This window comes from Eumetopias jubatus, unplaced genomic scaffold (assembly GCF_037043125.1).
Source record: "Eumetopias jubatus isolate StellerSeaLion01/CBP00866 unplaced genomic scaffold, mEumJub1_p1.0 scaffold_12, whole genome shotgun sequence".
Taxonomy (NCBI): domain Eukaryota; kingdom Metazoa; phylum Chordata; class Mammalia; order Carnivora; family Otariidae; genus Eumetopias; species Eumetopias jubatus.
This window is the reverse complement of record NW_028274818.1, coordinates 103786147-103810109: the sequence shown is the minus strand read 5'-3', so window position 1 is coordinate 103810109 and position 23963 is coordinate 103786147. Positions and strand designations below refer to the sequence as shown.

The following is a 23963-nucleotide window of genomic DNA, read 5'->3' as shown; positions in this document are numbered from 1 at the left end:
GAGGAGAGATGAATGGGACATGGTAACTTTAGAAAAAATGAGGACCACCCTGACCAAGAGGGAAGCAGGGCATAGGTGGGGTGGAGGTTGTTGGGAGCCAAGCACTAGGCTTACAACATCTTTTTAAAAAAAATAGGTATATAATTCATATACCGTAAAATCCGTTCTTCTAAAGTGTATAATTCAGTGGTTTTAGTGTATCCACAAGATTGTGCAAACATCAGTTTCTAAATACAGAACATTTTTTTAAAGATTTTTTTTATTTATTTGACACACACAGAGAGAGAGTGAGAGCAGGAACACAAGCAGGGGGAGCGGGAGAGGGAGAAGCAGGCTTCCCGCGGAGCAGGGAGCCCGGTGCGGGGCTCGATCCCAGGACCCCGGGATCATGACCTGAGCCAAAGGCAGACGCTTAATGACTGAGCCACCCAGGCGCCCCAAACCAGAACATTTTTATCAGCCCCAAAGAAACCCCCTACCCATTAGCAGTCACCACCTTCTCCCCAACCCCCACTGTGCCCCATCCCCCGGCAACCCCTAATCTATGTTCTGTCTCTGTCACTTTGCCGGTTCTGGACATTGCACACACGTAGAGTGATGTAACATGTGGTCTTTTGTGACTGGCTCCTTGCACTCAGCATCACGTTTTAAAGCTTCGTCCGTGTGCTAGAACTTCAAGTTCATCCACACGTCAGATCTTCGTTCCTTTTTATGGCTGAATCATAGGGACCTCCTTCTTAGAGAACCTGAGGGTGGGGGTAGAGGAGACAGGAAATCTCCCTGAGAAAAGCACTAGAGTGAAGGTTTGACGCAGGCCGTTCTCCCCTTAGCGAGGTGCCCCCCAAATGCCCACTATGAGCCCTGCGCCTGCCCAGCATCCTGCGAGAGACCCAAGCCCAACTGTGGGCCCCCCTGCAACCCCGGCTGTGTCTGCAATTCTGGCTTTTTGTTTCATGAGTCCCGCTGCATCCATCCCTCTTCCTGCAATTGCTTCTACAACAACAATTACTATAAGGTAAGACCACTGGGAGGCCAGAGCCCGTAAGGGAGATGGGGAGTGGGTTCTGGCTCCATCTGCTCCCCAGGGGAGAGGACTTTGGATCTGTGGAACAGTCCCACAGGGCCAGCTCTCAAGCTGGTGGAGTTACACAATGGTGGAGTGATTCTTTGCAAATGTGGCTTTTCATTGTCCTCTCTGTTCATGCAGTAAATATTTGCTAAGTACCCACTTGGGCCCAGCTAGGACCCACTGGGCCAGCCAGGTGGTCCAAGGCCTTCCTCATCTCCTTCTTAAGGAAAGCTGGGGGTCCCTGCATATGCAGAGAGTCCTGGATGCTGAGTAGAGCTTCGGGCGTGTTCAGGGCAAAACACAGCATTCCAGGATCTTCCAAAGGAACTTGCAAATCCTGTCAAAACATGGCAGTTACTGTCTCCTGGAATTGGTAGCCCCCCCGACCTGGGAAGACTCGACGCATGCAGAGGCTCTGAAGGGGCACAGGCTCTGGGCCATTGCTGTCCAAAAGGGCTAGCATGCAAGCCTCAAAGTTATTTTACGTTTGCTAATAGCCACATTTTTAAAAAAGTAAAAGGAAACAGGTTAAATGAATTCCAATAATGTACTTGATCTCTATTCTCATCTCAACATGTGATGAATAGTTATTAATGAGATCGCTTACATTCCTTTTTTCCCCCCATACCAATTCTTTGAAATCCAGTGTGTATTTTTACACTTAGGGCATATCTCAGTTTGGACCAGCCACATTTCAAGAGCTCAATAGCCACAAGGGGCTGGTGGCGGCTATTTGGGACAGAGCCACCCTAGAGTCAAGCAGATCAGAGCTTTAAATCTGGGCTCCAGCATTCACTTGCTGGGTGACCTTGGGCAAGATTCTTTCCCTCTTCAGATCTGTTTCTGTGTCTACAAAATGTGCCCATAATTTCTACTTACCTCATAAGATTGTTGTGAAGATGAAATTAGATCCCGATGCAGACCGAGTACTTAATAAATGTTACTACTATTAGCTAATTATGATAAATATCACATGTAATTTATTAAAAGTGATTTAAGCTATTCACTACCGTCCAGTGGCTCTTCTCAGAACAGGTGTTCTTCCCATCTGTCATCTGAGTTCCTATTTGTCTCTTTGGGGACCACTTTCTCCCCCACCTCCCTTTAACCAGTCTCCTGGGTGTCCCTGTGTCAGGGTTAGGATTAGCTTCAGCCTCAGAAAGAACCATCAGCATTCAGCATGTCTTGCCAGCCCCAGGAGACATGTATGCATGTCTTATAAAGATTCATTTATGCATCCAACAAATGTTTCTTGAGTACTTTCAACCCTCCTGGAATTGGGGCCACCACAAATAGGGCATGGTCCTTGCTCTCCTAATGCTCTCAGACCCTGGGGGACACCCTGGGTCTTGGGTCACTCTGATACAGCAAGCGTTTCTTGAATGAGAACTCCTGCCAAGCACTGTGCTTTGTGTTGAGGCTACGATAGTGAATAAAGAGACATGGTCCCTCACAGAGTGCTTGCAATCAAACAACGGCAGAAATTAACACGAAGGTGCAATTGTGGTAAGTCCTGGGAAAGAAAGGTACCCAGGGCTGTGAGGATGACCTAGTCAGGGGGGTCTGAGAAGTCTTCCCGAGAAAGTTGTGACCCTTGAGCTGAACTCTGCTTGCTGGTTGCATAAGAACGATTTGGAAAGGAACAGAAGAGCATTCCAGGGTGAGAGAGCAGCGTGTGCCAATGTCCTGTGGTAGACAGGAGTATCTGGTAGGGGGTGGGAAGAGGAAGAGTATGAGCAAGGTTAGGTCTGCAAGGTGTGGTGGGGAAGGGAGATGGGCCCCAGGAGCTAGAGTGTTGTGACTCTGGATCCCCTGCTCCCAGCCTGGGGCGGAGTGGTTCAGCTCCAACTGCACAGAACGTTGCCGCTGCAAGCCTGGCAGTCGGATGGAGTGTCAGATCTTCCAGTGCGGGACTCACACGGTGTGCCAGCTGAAAAACGGCCAGTACGGATGCCAGCCCTACGGTGAGACCCTCCCATCATGCTACCCCCGCCCGCCAGCCTCTCCGAGTGGGTACGACACCAGTGTCCCAATCCCTCCCTTGACCAGAGGAACTGGGGCATGCCACCGGGTGGGTGAGGTGGCTGTGGGGCTTAGCCTGCTGCTTCATGTGCTCTCCACCCCCTCCCTTCGGCAGGCCGTGCCACCTGCGTCGTCTATGGAGACCCTCATCAAATCACCTTTGATGGGAGGCACTTCAACTTCATGGGCAAATGCACCTACATCTTGGCCCAACCCTGTGGCAACTCGACAGGTGGGGCCCTGGAGATGTCTGGGCCAGGGTCTAAGGTCAGAACAGCTGCTGTGGGAGCACAGTGGAAGGCAGGAAAGGGCCGGGGGCGGGGGCAGATGCGGGAGACGCAAGGAGGGAACAAGGCCTTCTGTAGAGTAAGGGTTGACACGTCCACCCCAGAAACAGGACTTTCGCAGGACTGGCAAGAATGCACTGTAGGACATTTCCCTTTATCAGCCATTTTCTGGGCCCACGTTCAGCGAGGGGCCGCCTGGAATAATGGCCATAGCGGGAGGAGTGAACTATTATAAATGCCTTGCCCTGGAGGATGTTCCAGTCCCTTAGGGGAGACAGAGTTTCAACAGAGTTACAGGCGCTCCGACAGTCACATCTGCCCCCCCCCCCCCAAACTGCAGAGCCAGGGCCTGGAGAGGTCTTTATCCCTGCGGCGCCAGGTGTAGGCGCCATCCTCAGTGGACCCTCAGAAATGCTTGTTGAGGGGCGCCTGGGTGGCTCAGTTGGTTAAGCGTCTGCCTTCTGCTCAGGTCTTGATCCCAGGGTCCTGGGATTGAGTCCTGCATCGGGCTCCCTGCGCAGCTGGTAGTCTGCTTCTCCCTCTGCCCCTGCTCACCCCCAGTGCTCGCACATGTGCACTCTCTCTCAGATGGATAAATAAAATCTTTTTTTTTAAAGATTTTATTTATTTGACAGAGAGAGACATAGTGAGAGCAGGAACACAAGCAGGGCGAGTGGGAGAGAGAGAGGCAGGCCTCCTGCGGAGCAGGGAGCCCGATGCGGGGCTCGATCCCAGGACCCCGGGATCATGACCTGAGCCGAAGGCAGACGCTTAACGACTGAGCCACCCAGGCGCCCATGGGTAAATAAAATCTTTAAAAAAAGAAAGAAAGAAATGCTTGTTGAATGAGCCCCTGGATGCTCTTCACCCCTCTTCCCACCCAGAGCCATTCTTCAAGGTGGCGGCGAAGAATGAGGGCGGAGGACAGCAAAGCATCTCCAGCCTGAGCAAAATCTACGTGACACTACCCAAGGTCACCATCACGCTGCTCAGGGGCAGGCGCGTGCTGGTGAGTGTCCTTTCCTCTTCAGTTGTACCGGGGCCTCCAGGCCTGGCTGTGGCTTGTCCTGTGGGCTGCCAGGTCCTGGCCGGCACCTGCAGCCTCCGACCTTCTCAGGGACAGCTTCCAGAGCATTCCGTGCGTTACCAAGGATTGCTGTGGAGGGCTGTCCTGCCTTCCAGCATGGACGTGGTAGTCTGCTGGGGTGGGAGGGTTCTCCTTGACCCCCCCATCTGTGTCTCCGTCTCCTCCCTTTACCCACCTTCCAGGTTGGGGGTCAGCAAGTCACCCTCCCCGCCATACCTTCGAAAGGCATTTTCCTGGCTTCAAGTGGGCGATTTGTGGAGCTGCAGACAGTGTTTGGTTTGCGGGTGAGATGGGATGGTGACCAGCAGCTGTATATGAGTGTGCCCAGGTGAGGGGTGCACAGGCGGCTGCCACTCGTGCTCTGCCCCTCCCTCCCTCTCCCAGCACTTTCCCCTCCCCCGCCCCTTCCCTCGCAGGCACTAACTCTTAATCCGGGTGTAGGAAGTACCTCCACTGGCCGACCTCCCTCCCTCCAGAGGGAGAGACAAGGGGACATGGCTTCAGGGCAGTGTGATAATAGCAGGATATACACACAATGCTTTGAGAATGTGCTAGAAGGAGTCGATAATGGGCCTTGGGAGCTTTCTGAAGAGTGGTCCCTTGACCCCAGTCTTCCAGAGAGAGTGGTTCCCCAGAGGAACCAACCAGGGAAAGAATGCCTTTGCAGGTGGTGAATGCCAACGCAAGGAAAAAAAAACGGGAATGTGGGGAGATGGCGTGTGAGTGGAAGGGAGCAGTAAGGATGGCTCCGGGGTGAGGGGTGGGAGGTCCTTGTGCACTTGGTGCCTGGCACGTCCCCTGGCTCGCCGCTGCACCCTGTTAATCCTCCGCTCTGCCCTTCTCTGCCCTGATCCCTCGGGCGACCGGAGCCCCTTCTCTCCGTTAACGCCGCCGCCACTCCCCATGGCTCCAGCACCTACTCTAGGAAACTCTGTGGCCTCTGTGGCAACTACGACGGGGACGGCAGCAACGACAACCAGAAGCCGGACGGCAGCCCAGCGCAGGACGTGGAGGAGCTGGGCAAAAGTTGGCAGACAGCGGGGGGCGAGGACAAGGAGTGAGGACACCCCCACGCCCGCCGCGGCCCTCTGCTCCTTCTCCCTTCTGAGAAGCACGCCCCCCGACCGGCACCACCCCTTTTCTTCTTTCTCCTCTCCTGCATGCAACCCCCCCCCCACATCTGTCGTTCTTCTCCCTGCTCCCATTGCGGCCAAGTTCACGAGCTTGTGGCCACCACGCTCGCCCCCACCTCGGCCGCGCTAGGGGGACACTGAGCAGCCTCCCCCGCTGGCTCAGCCCCAGGTCTTCCTGGCTCCTTTCGGGCTCGGCGTTCAGACGCTGTCCACTAGGGGCAGCCGTGAGCCGCGACACTGCTGGGGCCGGGGCCGGGGCCGGGGCCGGGGCGGGGCCGGGGCGGGGCCGGGGCCGGGGCCGGGGCGGGGCCGGGGCGGGGCCGGGGCGGGGCCGGGGCGGGGCCGGGGCGGGGCCGGGGCCGGGATGCGAGCCTCCAGGGCATGTGGGGTGGGTCCCTTCTAGGTGCCAGAGGAACCCGGCAAATCCTCCGTCTTGCAACCGGGGCTTTCTGAACAGTCTGTCGGCACTAGAGTTGTGTGGACGGCTCGTGAACACCCACGGAGCCTTTGAGTATGAAGGGCGACCGACGGTAGGGCTGTGAGAGGGGGTCCCTTGGCCCCTGGGGTCGTTCCCTCTGACCTGGCCTCTCTCCTCAGGGCATGTCTGCCTCACCTCGAGGCCTCTCTGTTCCTCAAGAACTGCGTGTTTGACATGTGTAAATTCCAGCGGCTGCAGTCAGTGCTGTGTGCCCACATGGCAGCTTTGACCGAGATCTGCCAGGATGCCGGCTACGCAGTGAAGCCCTGGAGGGGACCCCAGTTCTGCCGTGAGTTGTGCCGAGCGTCGGGGCCCGTTCCTTCACAGGCAGGTGCGAGCAGAGGGCGGGCATCCGAGTGTTCGCACAGGCTGGGGGACCCCTGGTGGAACCCCTTTGCTTCCACGCCTGCACAGGGAAAGCTGCAGTCAGAAACCTCCACCAAGAAAAATCATAGTCCCTGGCAAACTCGGAGCCCTCCCAGCCGCTCGAGGCTATGCGGAGCAACGCACGTCTGTGTAGACGCATGCCCAGGTCGTCCTCCGCAAACAGAACACAGACTCCCAGCGTGATTGGGTGCACCGTGACTGGCTCACAGCCCCCTCATGGCCTCCGGGGAGCCTGCTTTAGGGCACGGCCATGCCCTTGATCGAGGCCCCATGGGTGTTCTCCCCTGCTCTCCTTCACCCTGACTTCTCACTTGGGCATGTCTATACAGCAGCTGAGACGCTTGGATCTGTCTGCGCTCTCAGACCTGCCTCTTGGTAGCTCCCTGCAGGTCACTCTCTTTGGTCCCGCTTCTCCTGGTCGCTCTCTGCTTCTTGGGATTGGGCAGAAGCCTCTAGCTGTGGGCCCTCCGAACGCTGGCCTCCGAATGGACTTCGTTCCCTTTCCCTGTCCCGCCCTCTGCTCTTCTCACGTCTGCTTCTCCCTCCCCTAGCTCTGACCTGCCCGCCCAACAGCAGGTACACTCTGTGCGCCGGGCTGTGCCCAGCCACCTGCCATTCCAGCTTCTCTGGGATGTCCTGCCAGAACCGATGCGTGGAGGGCTGTGAGTGCAACCCGGGCTTCGTGCTCAGCGGTCTCCAGTGTGTCCCTCGGTCCCAGTGCGGGTGCTTCGACCCCATGGTGGGCTACTTCAAGGTGAGCCTCTGGGCCTGGGTCGCTCCGCTCTGCCGCCTCGGGTTCTGAAGTCTGGGCGAGGCCGTGTGTAGGACAGAAGGCCGGGAAGCCATGCGGTGCGTGGATGGCTGGGGGAAGGGATGCTTGGGCCCGGATCTGCTTCCCCATTTCTTTCTCCAGCTCTGGGAGGGAGCCCTAGCAGCTTTTGCCCACGCTGCCGGCAGAGCTGAGACCCCTGCCTCTCTCCCTTCCATGCCCCTGAATCATTTTTCCTGGAGTTTTTCGTCCTCTGAGGGCCCAGGCACTTCTGTGTCATCTGCACAAACGCAGACATCTTTCCAAACACCATGTCCTCCCTGTCACGGGCCCCTTTCCCTGATGAACGACTTTGGCCCCAGCCTGGGCCCCTGTCTGCACACTCCCTCAGAAGCAGTGTTTGGAGCCAGACCCTCGTCTGCGGTGCTTCTCTTTTCCTTGTTTGCCTGTCCCTCACCCTGTCCCTGGGAATGGTGTCCGTCACAGCCCTCAGCCCCGCTCCGGGCTGGCCCACCAAACACTATCCCTGCCTTGCTCTCCTATCAGTTTCACCTTCTCTGCAGCCGCTTTGTCTCTGCTCTGCCCCCAGCCACTGTGCCTGCCGGAGTCCTTCACCTTGCTGTGAAGAGAGGCTCTGTTCACAGCCACCTCCTCCTTGAAGCCTCCCTGATAAGCAGAGTCAGAAGGCTTCCCTCAAAACTTCCGTTGCAAGTGCTTGTTGTCTGTGTGGATGGCAGGAAACTCTCGTTGGGTCCCCTGATTGTCTTCTTCGGGTGCATATTGTGTGGGAGCCCCTGATCTATTAGTTTACTTGTTTACTGCCCCCACCATCCCCCCGACTGGGTTGTGAGCTGTTAGGGCAGGGACATGGTCCATCCAGTTCATTCCTGAATCCCTAACACCTGTCTAGTGCAGAGAGATAACTATCTGTTGAAACAGCAAAGGAGCAAACAAGTGAATGACTAAATAAGGGCGAATCCCAGGCTTTTGTAGCTAAGCCCGGAGCTTCAGGATGACGGGAACAGCTCCCTGGCCAGCAAACCAGGGATCTGAGTAGCCGTGGGCCGGCAGTCAGACCTGGGAATGACCTCTTTCCCTCCCTCCCTCCTTCCCTTCCTTCCTTCCTTCCTTCCTTCCTTCCTTCCTTCCTTCCTTCCTTCCTTCCGTCCCCCAGGTAGGGGAGCAGTGGCTCAAGCCAGGCTGCAGACAGCTCTGTGTCTGCGCGGGCAACGGTAAAGTTCACTGCATGCAGTGGAGGTGCCAGGCCCAGGAGATCTGTCGTCAGCAGGATGGCACCTATGGCTGCCATGCCCAAGGTGAGCAGCCAGGTGGAAGGTGAGCTGGGACGGGGGCAGGGGGGCTGCCCACGTGGCCTTGAGCGGGGACATGGCTCTGCCCTAAAGCAGGCACCCCAGAGAGCTGGGGCCTGACTGGGGGCTGGAAGGTATTGGCCCAAGCCTGAGCAACCTCTTCACGGACCCAGTGAGGTTGGGGCAGTCCCTGTGCCTGACCTTTCCAGGCCAAGCCAACCCCACAGAGGAGCCTTGGGTCCCAATCCAACATGGACTGGCTGGGATGGCAGCTCAGCGTTCGGGGTGGGGGGGTGGTCTCTGAATTCCATCTCCTCCACCCCAGGGACTGCCACCTGCAGTGTCTCAGGGGACCCCCACTACCTGACATTCGACGGAGCCCTGCACCACTTCATGGGCACCTGCGCCTATATCCTGACCCGACCTTGCCAGTCTAGGTACCTAGAGAACTACTTCATTGTGAGCACCACCAATGAGTTTCGCGGCGGGAACTTGGAGGCCTCCTACGTCAGAGCCGTCAATGTGCAGGTCTTCGACCTGAGAATCTCACTGATCAAAGGGCACAAGGTCATGGTGCGTGCCTCCGCCCGCCTCCCAGGGCCCCACACCCCCAGCCCGGTCAGCGGTTCTTCTATGCCCGTCCTCATGTTGCGGGGGGCAGACCCACCTGTCCGGCTTCTAGAGCCCCTGGGGGTAGCTCACAGCAGATCCAGCCCCGATTCCAGAGACGCATCGCCATCCCTGTCTGCTCCCTGGTCCTGGCCCCCCCCCCCATTGTCCTTGTCCCAAGCGCCTTTCACTACTGCATCCTCCCTGCTTCTGTAGCTGAACGGTCGCCGGGTGGCCCTGCCTCTGTGGCCCGCACAAGGCCGGGTGAGCATAAGGCCCAGTGGCTCCTTTACCCTCCTCTACACGGACTTCGGGCTTCAAGTTCGCTATGATGGGAATCACCTGGTCGAAGTGACAGTGCCGTCTTCCTACACCGGGCAGCTCTGCGGGTTGTGTGGTGAGTTCCCTGAGCATCTGCGGGCAAAGTGGGGACAACGGGCAGGAGTCTGTCCTGGTCGTGCTCATCCATACATTTAATTAGGTGCCCTAAGTGCTTGTCTGCCCGTTCATTGTTTGAGGGCGCTGTGCATGAGGGTAGGTGTGAAGGGACGCCAAGGTGAAGAGAAAGAAGAGAGGAACCTTGGTCTGTTGAGGGCAGAGTGAGCGTTGACTCTTCTGGGAGGCAGGTGGTGGTCCCGGGCTGGGTCGCCTGGTAGCGTGCCTCAGTGGCCTCTAACTGGCCCCTCCTCCAGGCAACTACAACAACAATAGCCTGGATGATAGTCTGTTCCCCAGTAAAAGGCCTACGGCCAGCTCTGTCCACCTGGGGGTCGCCTGGAAGTTACCGGAGTACTCTGAACCGGGGTGAGCTGGGAATGTGGTGGAGCCGGACCTGGGGAGGAGCCTCGGTGGGCAGCCTGGGGGGTTCCTCCGGGCACCCCTGATCTCCCCAAGGCTGGCCTGGACCTCCTTTGCTCCCGTTTGCTCCTGTGCTTACCAATCTGTCTTTGGAGAGACCACTTGGGAAGTCCATCCTGAAAGCTAACCTGGTTCCTTCCTGCTACATCTTCTGACCTTCCTACTTGAGGGACCACTTTGTTCTCTCCTCCAGTCCTTATCCCTCTCCACTCTTGCATCAGTGTTTGGGGAGTTTCCTCCAATCCTAAATTCTTATCCCTTCCCCTCTCCTTGTTTAGCTGCTTTGTTGAGGGTGGCAAGCCCTCCAGATGCCTGGAGAACAAAGAGGCAAACAACTGGGAAAAGCATTGTGATATCTTAATGAACCCTCGGGGTAAGCATCCCTTGATAGCTGCTCCCCCCCCCCACATCCCGGGGGAGGTTGAGGAGGGGGACTGGTCACGGAGGGAGGAAGGATGAGACATGAAATAGAGGGAAAGTCAGGAGGAAGGCAAGCAAAGGGAAGGCAGAGGTGGTGCTCACCTCGGGAGCTCAGATGGATCAGTCACTTTTCTTTTTTGCATTTCAAACCGTAGGTTCTCAATAATTACGGGTTTTTAAAAATTTTATTTATTTATTTTGAAAGAGAGAGAGAGTGCGAGCAAGGGGAGGAACAGAGGGGTAGAGAGGGAGGGGAGAGAATCTCAAGGAGACTCCGCACGCTGAGCGCAGAGCCTGACGCAGGGCTCGATCTCACAACCCTGAGATCATGCTCTGAGCCGAAACCAAGAGTCGAGTGCTTAACCGACTGAGCCCCCCAAGCACCCCAATAATTACTGGGTTTTGATTGAATTGGATGTTGAATTCACCCTAAAGGAGTTAGGTGGTTCTTTTCCTTTCCAAGCCGACGCTCGGTACATTGTTTCATCCTCCAGGACCCTTCTCCCAGTGCCACGGGGTGGTGCCCCCCCAGTCCAGCTTCGCCAGCTGTGTGTATGGCCAGTGTGAGACCACGGGTGACTCCCTGACCCTGTGCCGCTCCCTGCAGGCCTATGCATCCCTGTGCGCGCATGCCGGCCAGGCCCTCACCTGGCGAAATAGCAGCTTCTGCCGTGAGTGACCCGACCACCTGCTCCCAAAGCTGCCAGATCCCTCTCTCTCTTCCTCTCCTTCAAGTCTGCTTCTCTGCTCTCCCTTCACAGCCTGGCCCTCAGCCCCACGGGGAACCTTCCTCCCTTGCCCTCTTTCCAGTCTCTCCAAGACCAATCCCCCTTCTCAACTTGTCTGCTAGCCCTGGGAGCCTCCTCCATCTGACTCCCTCCTCGCCAAGACATTCCACCCCCATTTGGTTTCTGCCTTCTTCCTGTCTGACCTAGGCCAGCGCTGTTCCCTTCCTTTCTTACTCTCTTTTCCAGAAACTTTGTTTTTTTAATTGTGGTAAAATATACATAACACAAAATTTCCCATTTTAATGATTTTTAAGTATCCAGTTCTGCGGTATAAAGTATGTTCACACTGCTGTGCACCCGGGACCACTACCCATTTCTAGAACTTTTTCATCTTCCAAACTTAAACTCTGCACCCATGAAACACGAACCCCCCATTCTCCCCTCCCCGGCCCCCGGCAACCACCATTCTGCTGGGTGTCTATGAATTTGACAACTCCAGGGACCTCACATAAGAGAAATCATACAGTATTTCTCTTTTGGTGAGCAGCTTGTCTCACCTAGCATGTCTTCAAGGTTCATCCATGTTGGAGCGTGGGCCAGAGTATCTTTTTTTCAAGGCTGAAAATTATTCCACTCTATGCATAGGCCTCGTTTTGTGTATCCATTCATCTGACGAACATTCTCGGGAACTCTCGATGCCCCGAGGTCAGGGAGCTGGAAATCACTGCTCTTCCTCACCCTGGTTTCTTCTTAGCTCTGAAGTGCCCCCCCGGAAGCAGCTACAGCCCCTGTGCCAATCCCTGCCCGGTCACCTGCCTCAGCCTGAACACCCCAAAAGACTGCCCAGCAGGGCTGCCCTGTACCGAAGGCTGTGAGTGCCAGAAAGGCCACATCCTGAGCGGAACCTCCTGTGTGCCCTTCAGCCAGTGTGGCTGCACCCACCAGGACGGTTCCTACCATCCGGTGAGGGGCTAGACCGCAGCGCCCCATGTTTGAGGGCAAGAGGGCTCAGAGCCTGTGAAGGGGTAGTGGGGGAGGCGGGGAGGCCCGTGTAGGGGGCCGAGCAGCCAGTCCAGAAGCCAAAAGGTTGAGGAAGGCTAGGGATGGAGACAAAGAGTCAAGGGCAGCGAGCCCGGGGGCGGGGGCGCAGGGAGGGGGGTTTCCGTCCATCGTCGGCTTCCAAACTGCCCTTGGCTCTGCCGATGCCCCCGTCCCACAGGTCGGGGAGAGCTGGTACACAGACAACACGTGTTCCAGTCTCTGCACCTGTTCCGCGAACAGCAACATCTCCTGCCACCAGAGCACCTGCAAGCCGGGCCGGCTGTGCTGGCCCCTGGACGGCCTGCTGCGCTGCCGCCAAGCGGGTAGGAGGCCCTTGAAGTCACCGTGCCTGCTCTCCCCGACTCCCCCTCCCGGTCTCCTGCCACCTGTAGCACTCCGGCTCCCCTCCATGCTGTCCCGAAGAGCTTCTGGTGGGGAACGATGACCCCTGTGCCATCAAGAAGGGCTCCTCCTCGGGTTACCTCATGGTTCTCCCAGCCATGAGCTTTGACGGGACAATAATCCCCACTCGGCCTCCAAGCCTCATCCTGGTGGGGGCCAGACGGCTCTTCAGCCACCCTTGCCTCTCTGCCAGGCATGGGAGTGTGCCATACCTCGGACCGCTCCCTGTATGTGACGTTCGATGGCGCTCGCCATACCATCCGGGACACCTGCACTTATGTCCTGGTGAAAGTGTGCCACTCCACCATGGACCTGCCTTTCTTCAAGATCAGTGGCAAGCACGGGAAGCTGAGAGGCCGCTCCACTGCTTTCTACCTCCGCCGGGTCAATATGGACATCTCTGACACCCGGGTCACCTTGGGAAAGAACCACCACGTGCTGGTGGGCTGGGTGGCGGCGTGGGTGGGGAAGGGAGGACGCCAGCCCCGCTCTGGGGAGGGGGCTCCGGTCCTTCTTCCCACTCACCTGCCCTGCCCGCCTCTGTAGATCAACGGCACACGGGTCACTCTTCCCTCGACCACCCAGATCCGGGGGGTCAGAATCATAGCCAGCGGCATCTACACCGTACTCAATGTTAACATCGGGCTGCAGGTCAAGTTTGACGGCAAGGGCTTCTTAGAGGTTCAGCTCCCTACGGCCTATTACCAAAAGGTGGGGGAAACCCCTAGCTCTTTTCCAGGGGAGTCCGCCTCCAGAGGGCGCTGAGCCCTCTCCAGACCCAAGGGGTCATTCCCCGGAAAGGAGGAGGGCCGGGAGGGCGCCTTTTTCTTAGGAGTGGAAATGCGAGCACCTAGGAGAAAGACTCTTCTGCCTGCCCCCAGCCACTGAGAGCACCTTCGCGCCCCCCCCAGGTCTGCGGCTTGTGTGGGAACTTCAATGATGAGGAAGAAGATGAGCTCATGATGCCCAGTGATGAACTAGCCCAGAATGACACTGAATTGGTGGACAGTTGGCAAGATAGGGCGAATGACCCAAAGTAATTGTCCCCAAAGCCTTTATATCTTCATAGGAACGCGAGTTGGGATCCCAGACTATATGGCAGGGGGTAGGAGGACCGGAGCGTTCCCATATGTGTGTACCTTGACAGAGCATGGCCTCTGGGTCCCGGGAACCTACCTGGGGAAACATGAAAGTCTTCCCTTTTTTGGCTTCAAAACGTGGGAGGGGACGGAGGCTGCAGGGAACGTGGCCAGGTCTCAGACCGGCTTCCTGCTGAAGACAAGCAGGGGTGGGGGGTGTCTTCTGAGTCACTTGGGAGTGCCAAGTCATTTTCATGGGGGGGGGCAGTGGCCGTCCCTCTGATGATCCTTTTCTCCTGCAGATGCCAACCAGATGACCAGAAGATCCAAACAGAAACGCAGGAGAAGCCGAATACAAACTGCAGGAAGGCTGACCTAGCCAGAGCCCAGGAACGGTGCCAGAAGGCCTTTCAGGCTCCAGCCTGGGCTAAGTGTGCCAGCCACATGGTCCTCAGGCCCTTCCTGCTCAGCTGTACCAACAACCTCTGTCAGTTTGGAGGCCTGAACCGCACCCTCTGTGAATCTTTGGAAAGCTTCGGGGCCGCCTGCCGGGCCCAGGGGCTCAAGCCCCCGATCTGGAGAAACAGCAGCTTCTGCCGTGAGTGTCCCCTACGGTCACCGCAGGCCCTCCCGCACCTCGTTTCTGTCTCTGTACTCCTTAAAGCTCCCTGTCCTCCTTTCTCCTTGTTCCTGACCTATGCCTGGCCTCGTTGTTCTGACGTGGCTCGTTCACAATACACTGTCAGCCGGCGCTCCTACCACCGGGACAGCACGGGCTGCTTCTCATCCGCTTCTTCACCAGCGCCATTTTCCCAAAGGAAATGTGACTGTTACTTCTCTGCATGGCTCCTGCCTGCAAGGTTAAGTCCAAGCTCCTTTCGGAGACGGCTGAGACCCTGCCGGCTGTCCTGGCCTGTCCTCTCTCGACCCTTTCCCTGTGTGCCTGCCCACCCCCTGCACCAGATTACCCTGTTCCCCCCCCTCCCCCCGCCGCCGACAGGCCTTGCTTTTCCACACCCCTCCCTGCCTCTATCCATGCTGCTCCCGGCACTTGGAAAGTTCTTTCTTCTTGTCTCCTGGCAGACACCTGGGCATTCTTCTGTAGCTCTTAAAACATTTTTTTTCAAATTAGAATTCACATACCATGATATTCACCACTTTAAAAGTATATACAATTCACTGTTTTGTAGGATCTTTACAAGGTTCTGCAACCAACACATTATGTAATTCCAGAACCTTTTAAACTTTAAGACAGTGGTTAACGTGTTTTTAGTATGTGATGCATTCACATGGTTCAGGAACTTTTTTATTTTGTTTTGTTTTTTTAAAGATTTTATTTATTTCACAGAGAGAGAGACACAGCGAGAGAGGGAACACAAGCAGGGGGAGTGGGAGAGGAAGAAGCAGGCTTCCTGCTGAGCAGGGAGCCCGATGTGGGGCTCGATCCCAGGACCCCAAGATCATGACCTGAGCCGAAGGCAGACGCTTAACAACTGAGCCACCCAGGCGCCCTAAAGATTTTATTTTATTTATTTATTTATTTTAAGATTTTATTTATTTATTTGAGAGAGAGAGAGTGAGAGAGAGAGAGAGAGAGCCCAAGACGGGGTAGGGTCAGAGGGAGAAGCAGACTCCCCGCCGAGCAGGGAGCCCGATGTGGGACTTGATCCCGGGTCTCCAGGATCATGACCTGAGCCGAAGGCAGTCCCTCAGCCAACTGAGCCACCCAGGCGCCCTAAAGATTTTATTTTTAAGTTATCTCTACACCCATCGTGGGGCTCAAACTTAGAACCCTGAGACCAAGAGTCACACGCTCCTCCAACTGAGCCTGCCAGGTGTCCCTCATTTGTCATAATTTAACTAGTCTCCTTTGGTGAGCTTTCTAGTTGTTTCCAATTGTTACTGCAAACAGTGCTGCAGTGGATAGCCTTCCACAATTATGATTTCGTATGCACGCGTCTGTCTGTAGGATAAATTCCTGGATGAGGACCGTGTGCATTCGTTCTTCTGAGCAATGTTGCCAGTTGGCTTTCCATAGGGGGTAAGGAATTTACATTGCCACCAGAAGCACACGAGAGAGTGCCTGATTCCCCACACCCTCGCCCACACAGAGCATTGTCACACCTTCGGATTTTTGCCAATTGGATATGTGAAAAATACAAAGAGTCTTAATTTGCATTTTCCCTGTTACGAGTGAGGTGATGCATTCTTTCATATGTTTGGGAGTTGTCCGATCTCCTTTGCCGTGAGCTCTGTCTCTGTTCCCCTTCACCATTTTTGACACCGGCTGGTTGGAATTATCAAACTCTCTTATGGAGGTCCTTTATCTATCACGGTCCGATAGATTTTTTTTTTTAAGATTTTATTTATTTATTTGACAGAGAGACAGTGAGAGAGGGAACACAAGCAGGGGGAGTGGGAGAGGGAGAAGCAGGCTTCCCACTGAGCCCCCGATATGGGACTCGATCCCAGGACCCTGAGATCATGACCTGAGCCGAAGGCAGACGCCCAACGACTGACCCAACCAGGCACCCCTCCTGGCAGACACCTGGGTGTCTTAAATGACCAGTCTCTTCTCCCACTTAAATGACTAGTCTCTTCTCCCACTGACCGAGATGCCATGATTTATCCTATACTGAGTTCCCGTCCGTATTTGGGTCCCTGTGTGGGCTTCCTCTCCCCTCCATTGATCCATCTGTCTTCACTTACCAGTAACCCAGTGTTGTGATTGTTGAGAGTTTCAACTGTGTTTCATGTCTGGTAGGGACATTCACTACTCACTACTCACTGCTCTTTTCTTTTCTTTTTTCTTTTTTAGCGTTTTCCTGGCTTTTCTGGTTTGTTCATATCTTCCTCTCCACTTTAATACCTTCTCGCCCTACTAAAAACCCAAACAAAATCCTGCCGGTGTATTTTATTGGGATCATCTGAAACGAATACGCTAACTTAGGGACAACTGACTTCTTTATGTTGCAGACTCTTGCTATCCGTGAACATTTCCATGTGATCACAGGTACTTCACTTAAAGGGTTTTATTGAACTCCTCCAGCAGCCCTGCTCTGTGAGCCTGTCACCTGCGCACGCCTGTCCCACGCTCACTGACCATACATATCAAGGATGCTGTGGCTGCTGGCTGACCTCGGTCTCCCACACTGGACTGGGAGGGCCATTCTTACTCCTTTCTTTCCTTGGAGCCTGGCCTGGAGCCCACGCTCAGTACACATTTCCCCCCTTCCTCCCCCAGCTCTGGAATGTCCTGCCCACAGCAGCTACTCAACCTGCCTTCCCTCCTGCCCACCTTCCTGCTTGGACCTGACGGGCCGGTGCAGTGGCCCCAAAGTCCCCTCCACCTGCAAGGAGGGCTGCCTTTGTCGGCCTGGCTACATGCTCAGTGGGCAACAGTGCGTGCGCAGGACTCAGTGTGGTTGCACGGACGACTACGGCAGCTATTTCCCCGTGAGTGGGGACAGGAAATAGGGGTGGGGACACCTCGAGGTTGGCGTTTTCTCCTTCCCTGTGGCTCTGTCAGCCTGGGGCACCCGTGTGTCCGCGGCTGGCCCTGGGGGATGCAGGCTGGGGACCGGGCCGGGTGCTGTCCGTCCAGGCCTGGGCTGGGGGTGCGTGGTGGTTTGGGGTTTCCTGAGGGATCCACATAACGGGGATGGGGCATGGCATAGCGGAAGGAGCGTGGCCTTGGCTCAAATCCTGCGGGTACCACTCCCGAGTCTGTTACCTCAGTTTTGTCATCTGTAAGATGGGTACTTCCTGAACAACGTATGTAAGACACCAGACACGATGCCTCTAGGATGTGGTACAGGGACATCAGGGCGCAGGTGTCCCGTAACTGCCTCCGGCCTGGGCCAACGAAGCCATTCAGACCATGGGCCTAGGCTGACCGGGCGGGAGGAAGGGGAACTGGCCCTTCCCTCCTCACTCCCTGGTCCTCCCCGTGGCTTCTCTAGGACGGTAAGACCTGGATCTCCATTCGCTGCACGAAGAGCTGTGCCTGCACCACAGGAACCATTCACTGCCAGCCCTTCAGGTGCCCCCCTGGCTCCCATTGCGAGCCCCAGCCCGGGGACACTGGTGGCTGTGAAATTAACAGTAAGAGGGCTCATCGGGGAGGCAGAGCAAGAGACGGGACAAGAGGGGCTCAGGCTGGGCAGGTCTGGAGACGGAAGGGGCCCCAGCTCGGGCGCAGGGTGGGCCTGGGGCCTCATTCGGGCTCTCACCAGCTCTGTGGCCGACTCTGGGACTCACTCTCTTAAGTGCAGAAAGAGGGGATGGAACCAGGTTTGTAATTGGGGCTGGGAAAGGGAGAAGTTTGAAGATCAAGGAGCCAGGGACCCCAGGGCTAAGAGAGAGGGTGACCAGAGACATCAGGGCCGTAGAGGGATTCGGGGGGGGTGTTGTTATATCTGGGCAGGGTCCCTTCTCAGGGTCGGCCCTTCTTGGCAGAGTCCAAACAATGCTCCATTTATGGGGACCCCCATTACCGTACATTTGATGGCCTCACCTACCTCTTCCGGGGCCGCATGACCTACACTCTGATAAAGACCATTGGTAAGCTCCCTGCTGGGGTGGTGCCTCTGGTCGTGGAGGGGCGCAACAAAGTGTATTCGTCCTGGAGACCCATCTACCTGCACGAGATCATCGTGATCATCTACGGCTACACAGTCCAGCTCAAGGCTCATCTGGAGCTGGTGGTAAGAGCCAGGCCAGGCCAGGAGGGGCTGGGGAGGCAGGCTGGGCTGTGGGAGGCCACTGAACACAGTAAAGCCGGGAAGTTCCTGGCCCAGGCTGCCTCGTCATCGAGGTCATTGAGGTCAGAATCGGTGCCACACTCACATCCTGGGGAGAGGCAGCGGAGAGCAGTTGGCTGGAGCGAAAGGTTGGAGAGAGACAGGGAGAGAGAGGGAAGGAGAGAACATGGGGTGCAAAGGGGAAGCCGGGCTGAGTAGTATGGGGGGCGTCCTCTCTGTCAAGTGTTTTGCAAGGAAGAGGCTATGGCTGCAAAGGGCGTAGACCTTGGGGAAGCCTTTGCCACGCGGGGCAGCAGGGCCTACGGGGGTACCTCGTTCCGTGGAATGATGGCACCCAGATACCGAGGCGTGCGGAGAGGCAGTGGAGGGTCAGGTCGACCCCGGACTCTCTGTGGCTCCTGGCTGCCTTCTCCAGGTCAACAACCAGAAGATGGGCATCCCCTACAAGCCCAGCGACCGTCTGCAGGTTGCCCTGCGGGGCCATCGCCTGTATCTGATCACCGACTTCGAGATGGTTGTCACCTTCGATGGAGGCAAAAACGCAGGTATCTGAGAGTGGGGAGGGGGAGAGCAGAGGGGGTGTTTCTGGGCCGGGGGGCCAGCCACGGTGAGGAGCCCCGAGTGGGTCCAGGGCCCCGAGCGCCAGGGGAGCAGCCGGGAGGGGTGGAGAGGAGGTGGGGGCGCCTCACTTCTGGACACCCCTTCCTCCTGCAGTGATCATGCTGCCCAACCAGTATAAGGGGCTCGTGCGCGGCCTGTGTGGGAATTATGACGGGAACAAGAGGAATGACTTTATGCTGCCCAACGGCACCGTCACCCAGAACCTCGTCGGCTTTGGCAACAGCTGGGAGGTACAGAGGATCAAGGGAGGTGACCTCGCCCGCTTCTCAAGGTGAGAGGGCTGGGGCTCGGAGCAGGGAGGCCTGGCCCCTGGGGAGGCGAGTAGCAGCCCGGTCTCTGTCCACGCCCGCTCACCCCGTACCCTCAGCAGAGAAGGACTCCCGAGGGCGAGAGCCCAGACAGATCTGTCTGACCTTCTCATCCTGCCGTTGCCTCTCAGACTGACTGTGGGGGCACCGGCCCTCCGGGTCCCAGGCTGTGCCGCGTGCCTCCCCACCCCTCCTCCCCAGTTCTTCTCAAGGTCACGATCCTCAGGGGCCTCACCTGGCCCCATCTTGCTCTCCGCCGCAGGGCCATACAAGAGGAGGAGGGGAAGGAGTCAGGCTTCCCTGTGTCGGAATGCAGCCCAGAGCAGCTGGAGCTCATCAACAGCACCCAGGCGTGTGGGGTGCTGGTGGACCCCCAGGGCCCCTTTGCCGCCTGTCACCAGACCGTGGCCCCAGAGCCCTTCCAGGAGTGAGTCAAGGGCCCAGGCCCCACGGGAGTGGCCTTTCTCCGGGTCCTGCTGCCAGTTCTGGGATCCGAGCTCTGTATGGCTCACTTCTTTCTCTTTGTGGCTTCAGGTCCTTGCGATACCCCGCCCCCCAAGTGCTCACACTCACACACACGCGCGCACACCCTGCCTGATGTCTTTGGGCTGGGTCTCCTTGCCTCCCCACCTCCGACAGCCCCCTGACCGCCCTGCTGCCCCCAGGCACTGTGTGCTGGATCTGTGTGCCGCCGGGAGCCCCAGAGAGCAGGAGGAGTTGCGCTGCCAGGTCCTCAGCGGGTACGCCATCATCTGCCAGGAGGCGGGCGCCACCCTGACCAGCTGGCGGGACCACACCCGCTGCGGTGAGGCTCTGACCTTCCCCAGAAGCTGCTTCCCGACCTGCTCGGCCATTTCTGCCCTCTGCTCAGCTCTGAGCCCCAACCCTTGCCCGCCTTGGCCTTCCCGCCCTGCCCTTGACTCCTCGACTCCCCGACGCCCCACGTCAGCGTGCTCCCCAGCCAGCCTCCCTCTCTGCCGCGCCCAGGAAGCCGCACCGCACCCCTGTCAGCCCATCCCGCTCCTTCTCCTTCTTGCCAGTCAGTGCCCAGCTTTCTCCTCCGCGTCCTTAGCACGCTTTAATGCCAGACCATTAGGCACCCGAAGCCGGCCCACTCTTCCGGCCTCCCGGGCCTATACCAAGCTCTGTGTTCTGGTGGGTGACCTTGTTCCCCCACCAGCTGCCAGCTCCACGGTCCCCATACCTGCTGGCCCCACCCCTGCCCGGCCACCCACTCATGCTCACTCCGACTTTCCCGTCAGCCTTGGCATGTCCGGCCAACACCGTCTACCAGAGCTGTATGACACCCTGCCCGGCCTCCTGTGCCCACCCGACGGCCCCTAGGGACTGCGAGGGCCCCTGTGTGGAGGGCTGTGCCAGCCTCCCGGGCTACATCTACAGTGGGGCCCGGAGCCTCCCCCTGGCCCACTGTGGCTGCACCAACCACGGCGTCTACTACCAGGTCCGCGCTGGGAGGGGGAGGCCCTGCGGAGGGCAGGAGAGCCCGAGGAGCGGGGGGAAAGCCAGACCGTCTCCTCCCGGCCCTTCTCCCCTCTCCAGCGGGGTGACAGCTTTGTGACTGAGGACTGCTCCCAGCGCTGCACCTGTGCCCGCTCAGGGGTGCTGGTGTGTGAGCCCCTCAGCTGCCGTGCTGGGGAGACCTGCACCCTGGGGAACCTCACTCGTGGCTGCTTCCGAGGTGAGCCTAGACCTCCCCGGGGCTTCAAGCTGCCCCCGTATGTGGGGTGGGGGTGCTGGATGGAGGATCATCCCTCCCGGTCCTGTGCCTGAGACCCTCCTGCTCGCCGTCAGGAAGTCGGGCCGCGTAATCCCGCTCTTTCCTCCTTTCTGCGGAGGGGCCGAGGGACTGAACAGTTGCTGTCTGCCAGGCCCGGTGCTGAAGGCTTCTCCTGGCGTTGGCCCTCTGTGACCTCCCCTCTCTGTGGTTGTGGGTGTCCTCCTAGAACTTTCCATAACCCCATTTATCCTCACAGAAAGCCCATGTCTACGGAACCCCTGTCAGAATGGTGGGCGGTGCTGGGAGCAGGGAACCCACTTCGCCTGTGAGTGCGAACCTGGTTATGGGGGACACCTCTGCACGGAGCCTCGGGATGTGCCACCCCCTGGAGAGGCCGGTGAGAACTCCATCCCGGGCCCTGTAGCCTCACAGCCCCTTCCCTACCACCAGCTGCTCTAGTATTATTCCATAGATAGAATATTATCGTTTAATAGATATCTATTATAGACCTATAACAGATAGCATATTATTAATATAATGTGTATCCTATAAAATATAATGATCTCGGGGCACCTGGGTGGCTCAGTCGTTAAGCGTCTGCCTTCAGCTCAGGTCACGGTCCCAGGGTCCTGGGATCGAGCCCCGCATCGGGCTCCCTGCTCCGCGGGAAGCCTGCTTCTCCCTCTCCCGCTCCCCCTGCTGGTGTTCCCTCTCTCGCTGTCTCCTCTCCGTCAAATAGATAAAAATCTTTAAAACAATAAAATATAACTCTCCCTTTAAAAAAAATATAATGATCTAATATGAGCCCTAGATATTAGCAGAATGAGGGCTCTCAAAGAATCTGAGTCCCTGTGCCCAGCCCCTACCAACATGCAGTAGCCCCCGCTAATCTGTGGTCCGAGACCCCTATCCGAGTGGATGCCTGGGACCACAGACAGTACCAAACCCTGTGTTTCTTCCTACGTGTACATACTAATGATGAAGTTTTATTCATAAATTAGGCACAATAAGAGATTAACAACAACAAAATAGAACAATTATAACAATACACTGTAGTCAAAGTTACGTGACCGTGGTTTGTCTCTCAAACTGTCGGGTTGTATTGTACTCACCCTTCTCGTGATGATGGAAAATGATAAGGTGCCTAAGGGAGGGGATGAGGTGAGGGGAATGACGTGGGCCGTGTGAGGTCGCCTTAGGCTGCTATTGACCTTCTGATGCTACGTCAGAAGGAGCACCATCTGCTTCTGGACCGCGGGTGACTGTGGGTGGCTGAAACTGTGGAAAGCCAAGCACTCCATGAGGGGGGTACTGGCCGTAGTCTGGGATCCTCTCTCTGAAGCCTCGCTCCTTTCTCTGGTCTTGCCTCACCCTGCTCTTATTTGCCCACCTTGTGTCCCTCCTGAGCCTCCCCAGTACCTCTCCCCATCCCAAACTAGACTTCCCTTGAGCCTCTGGGTCAGTAGTTCTCACCAAATTTATCTCCCCTCAGATCGGGCCAGGGTGGGGAAAGGGTGGCTTTTTCAAACGGTTCGTTTCAGGACTTCCCCCCGCACCCCGCCCCGAGATTTGGATTAGGTGGGTCTGGAGTAGGCCCAGACATCTGCATTTTTACCAAGCTCCCAGGTGACTGAGGGAAGTGATTCCAAGTCTGCTCTTTGAGAAGCACTGGCCAAGATGGTACCCCCTAGATGGTACTCTAGGGGACCAGCAGGATGAACATCTCCCTTAACAAGGCTGATGGGCGTTGTGTGTCCAGAAACTCAAAGGGATCCTAGGGGTATGGTGCCAAGGTCTTGCAGCAACAGCCTTCTGGAGGGAGACCTAGCCACACCCAGCGAGTTAGGGGCCGCTGTCCTTTCTAGGTGGCAATTTAGGATCCAAAGGGAGTGTCTCAAACAAACAAACAAACAAACAAAGGGAGTGTCTTCTCCCCCCATGCTTTCCTGACCTGTGTCCCTACGTTCGGTCTCGTGCACCCCGGAAGCATCCAACTTTGGGGCCGTCCTGTTGGGGACGCTTGTGCTTGTGGTGGTCCTAGTGCCCACAGTGACCAGAGAATGTGTTTCCAGGAAGAGGAGGAGGAGGTGAGTTCTGGGAAACGGGAAGAGCAGGGGTGGGTGGGGATGAGTCAGCAGGGGAGCGGGCACCTACCCTCCTCTGTTCCCCACAACCCCCAGGGAGAAAACGCAGAGCCAGAACAGAGGCAGGCTGGCAGACGCTGGTGAGAACAATTCCCACCCCAGAACCTTGGCAACCGGGAGCTGAGTCCACCTCTGATACAGGTTTTCTCGCTTACTCCTCAGATTTTGTTCCGGAGCATGCCCTTCAAGTCCCTCAGTTTTGAGTTGTCCTCAGAAAGGGAGAGAGAAAATAAAATTTATTTTTGAAATGTGAATTTCCACATGATTGTGGTGGAGGAAGGGTCTGTGAGGTGGGTCTTGTGAGGGGGGTGAAATGGGACAGAGGGACACAGTGTGCGGGCGGTGGGGGAGGCTAGGGCTGGGTGCCCTGCAAAACGTCCAGAGGGGAGGGGACCGGAGGGGGACCGAAGTCTGGCTGTTCTTTGGACAAAGCCATTTGGGGGGTGGGGCGTCCAGCCCTCTGGCTTCTGGGGAACAGGAGAAAAGACTGCACTGTCCGTCTTCACAGGAATCCATGGCTTGTGGAAGGCGATCCTGAGGACTCTGACATTTCTAACGATGAGATTCATCACTGGGTGCAGGCTAAAGATGGGGAATGTGGCTTTTTCCAAAGGGCCAACCGCCTGTGACCCTCGGCGGCGGTGGGGGGGCTCCACCTTCTGCACCGGTCCACTTCCCAAAAGGGCCTAGGGGTTACTATGGCAACTGAG

The 23963-nt window shown here is 56.9% G+C and overlaps 1 protein-coding gene across 1 annotated transcript in view; it reads left to right on the top strand.

The window, feature by feature from the left end:
• The window catches only part of ZAN (zonadhesin), a 36250-nt gene that overhangs the window by 9942 nt on the left and 2345 nt on the right, over nt 1-23963 (top strand). Inside the window, 33 exon segments of the mRNA XM_088017074.1 lie at nt 831-1015; nt 2892-3033; nt 3207-3323; nt 4263-4387; nt 4648-4793; nt 5379-5522; nt 6002-6109; nt 6196-6365; nt 7015-7217; nt 8407-8548; nt 8868-9115; nt 9368-9548; nt 9844-9955; nt 10288-10382; nt 10924-11100; nt 11912-12120; nt 12377-12521; nt 12794-13041; nt 13147-13311; nt 13512-13636; nt 13982-14277; nt 16924-17135; nt 17642-17783; nt 18138-18385; nt 18858-18987; nt 19157-19334; nt 19634-19798; nt 20037-20176; nt 20634-20833; nt 20932-21070; nt 21366-21502; nt 23090-23204; nt 23283-23333. Of these exon segments, the coding sequence (XP_087873200.1) occupies nt 831-1015; nt 2892-3033; nt 3207-3323; nt 4263-4387; nt 4648-4793; nt 5379-5522; nt 6002-6109; nt 6196-6365; nt 7015-7217; nt 8407-8548; nt 8868-9115; nt 9368-9548; nt 9844-9955; nt 10288-10382; nt 10924-11100; nt 11912-12120; nt 12377-12521; nt 12794-13041; nt 13147-13311; nt 13512-13636; nt 13982-14277; nt 16924-17135; nt 17642-17783; nt 18138-18385; nt 18858-18987; nt 19157-19334; nt 19634-19798; nt 20037-20176; nt 20634-20833; nt 20932-21070; nt 21366-21502; nt 23090-23204; nt 23283-23333 (5340 nt within the window).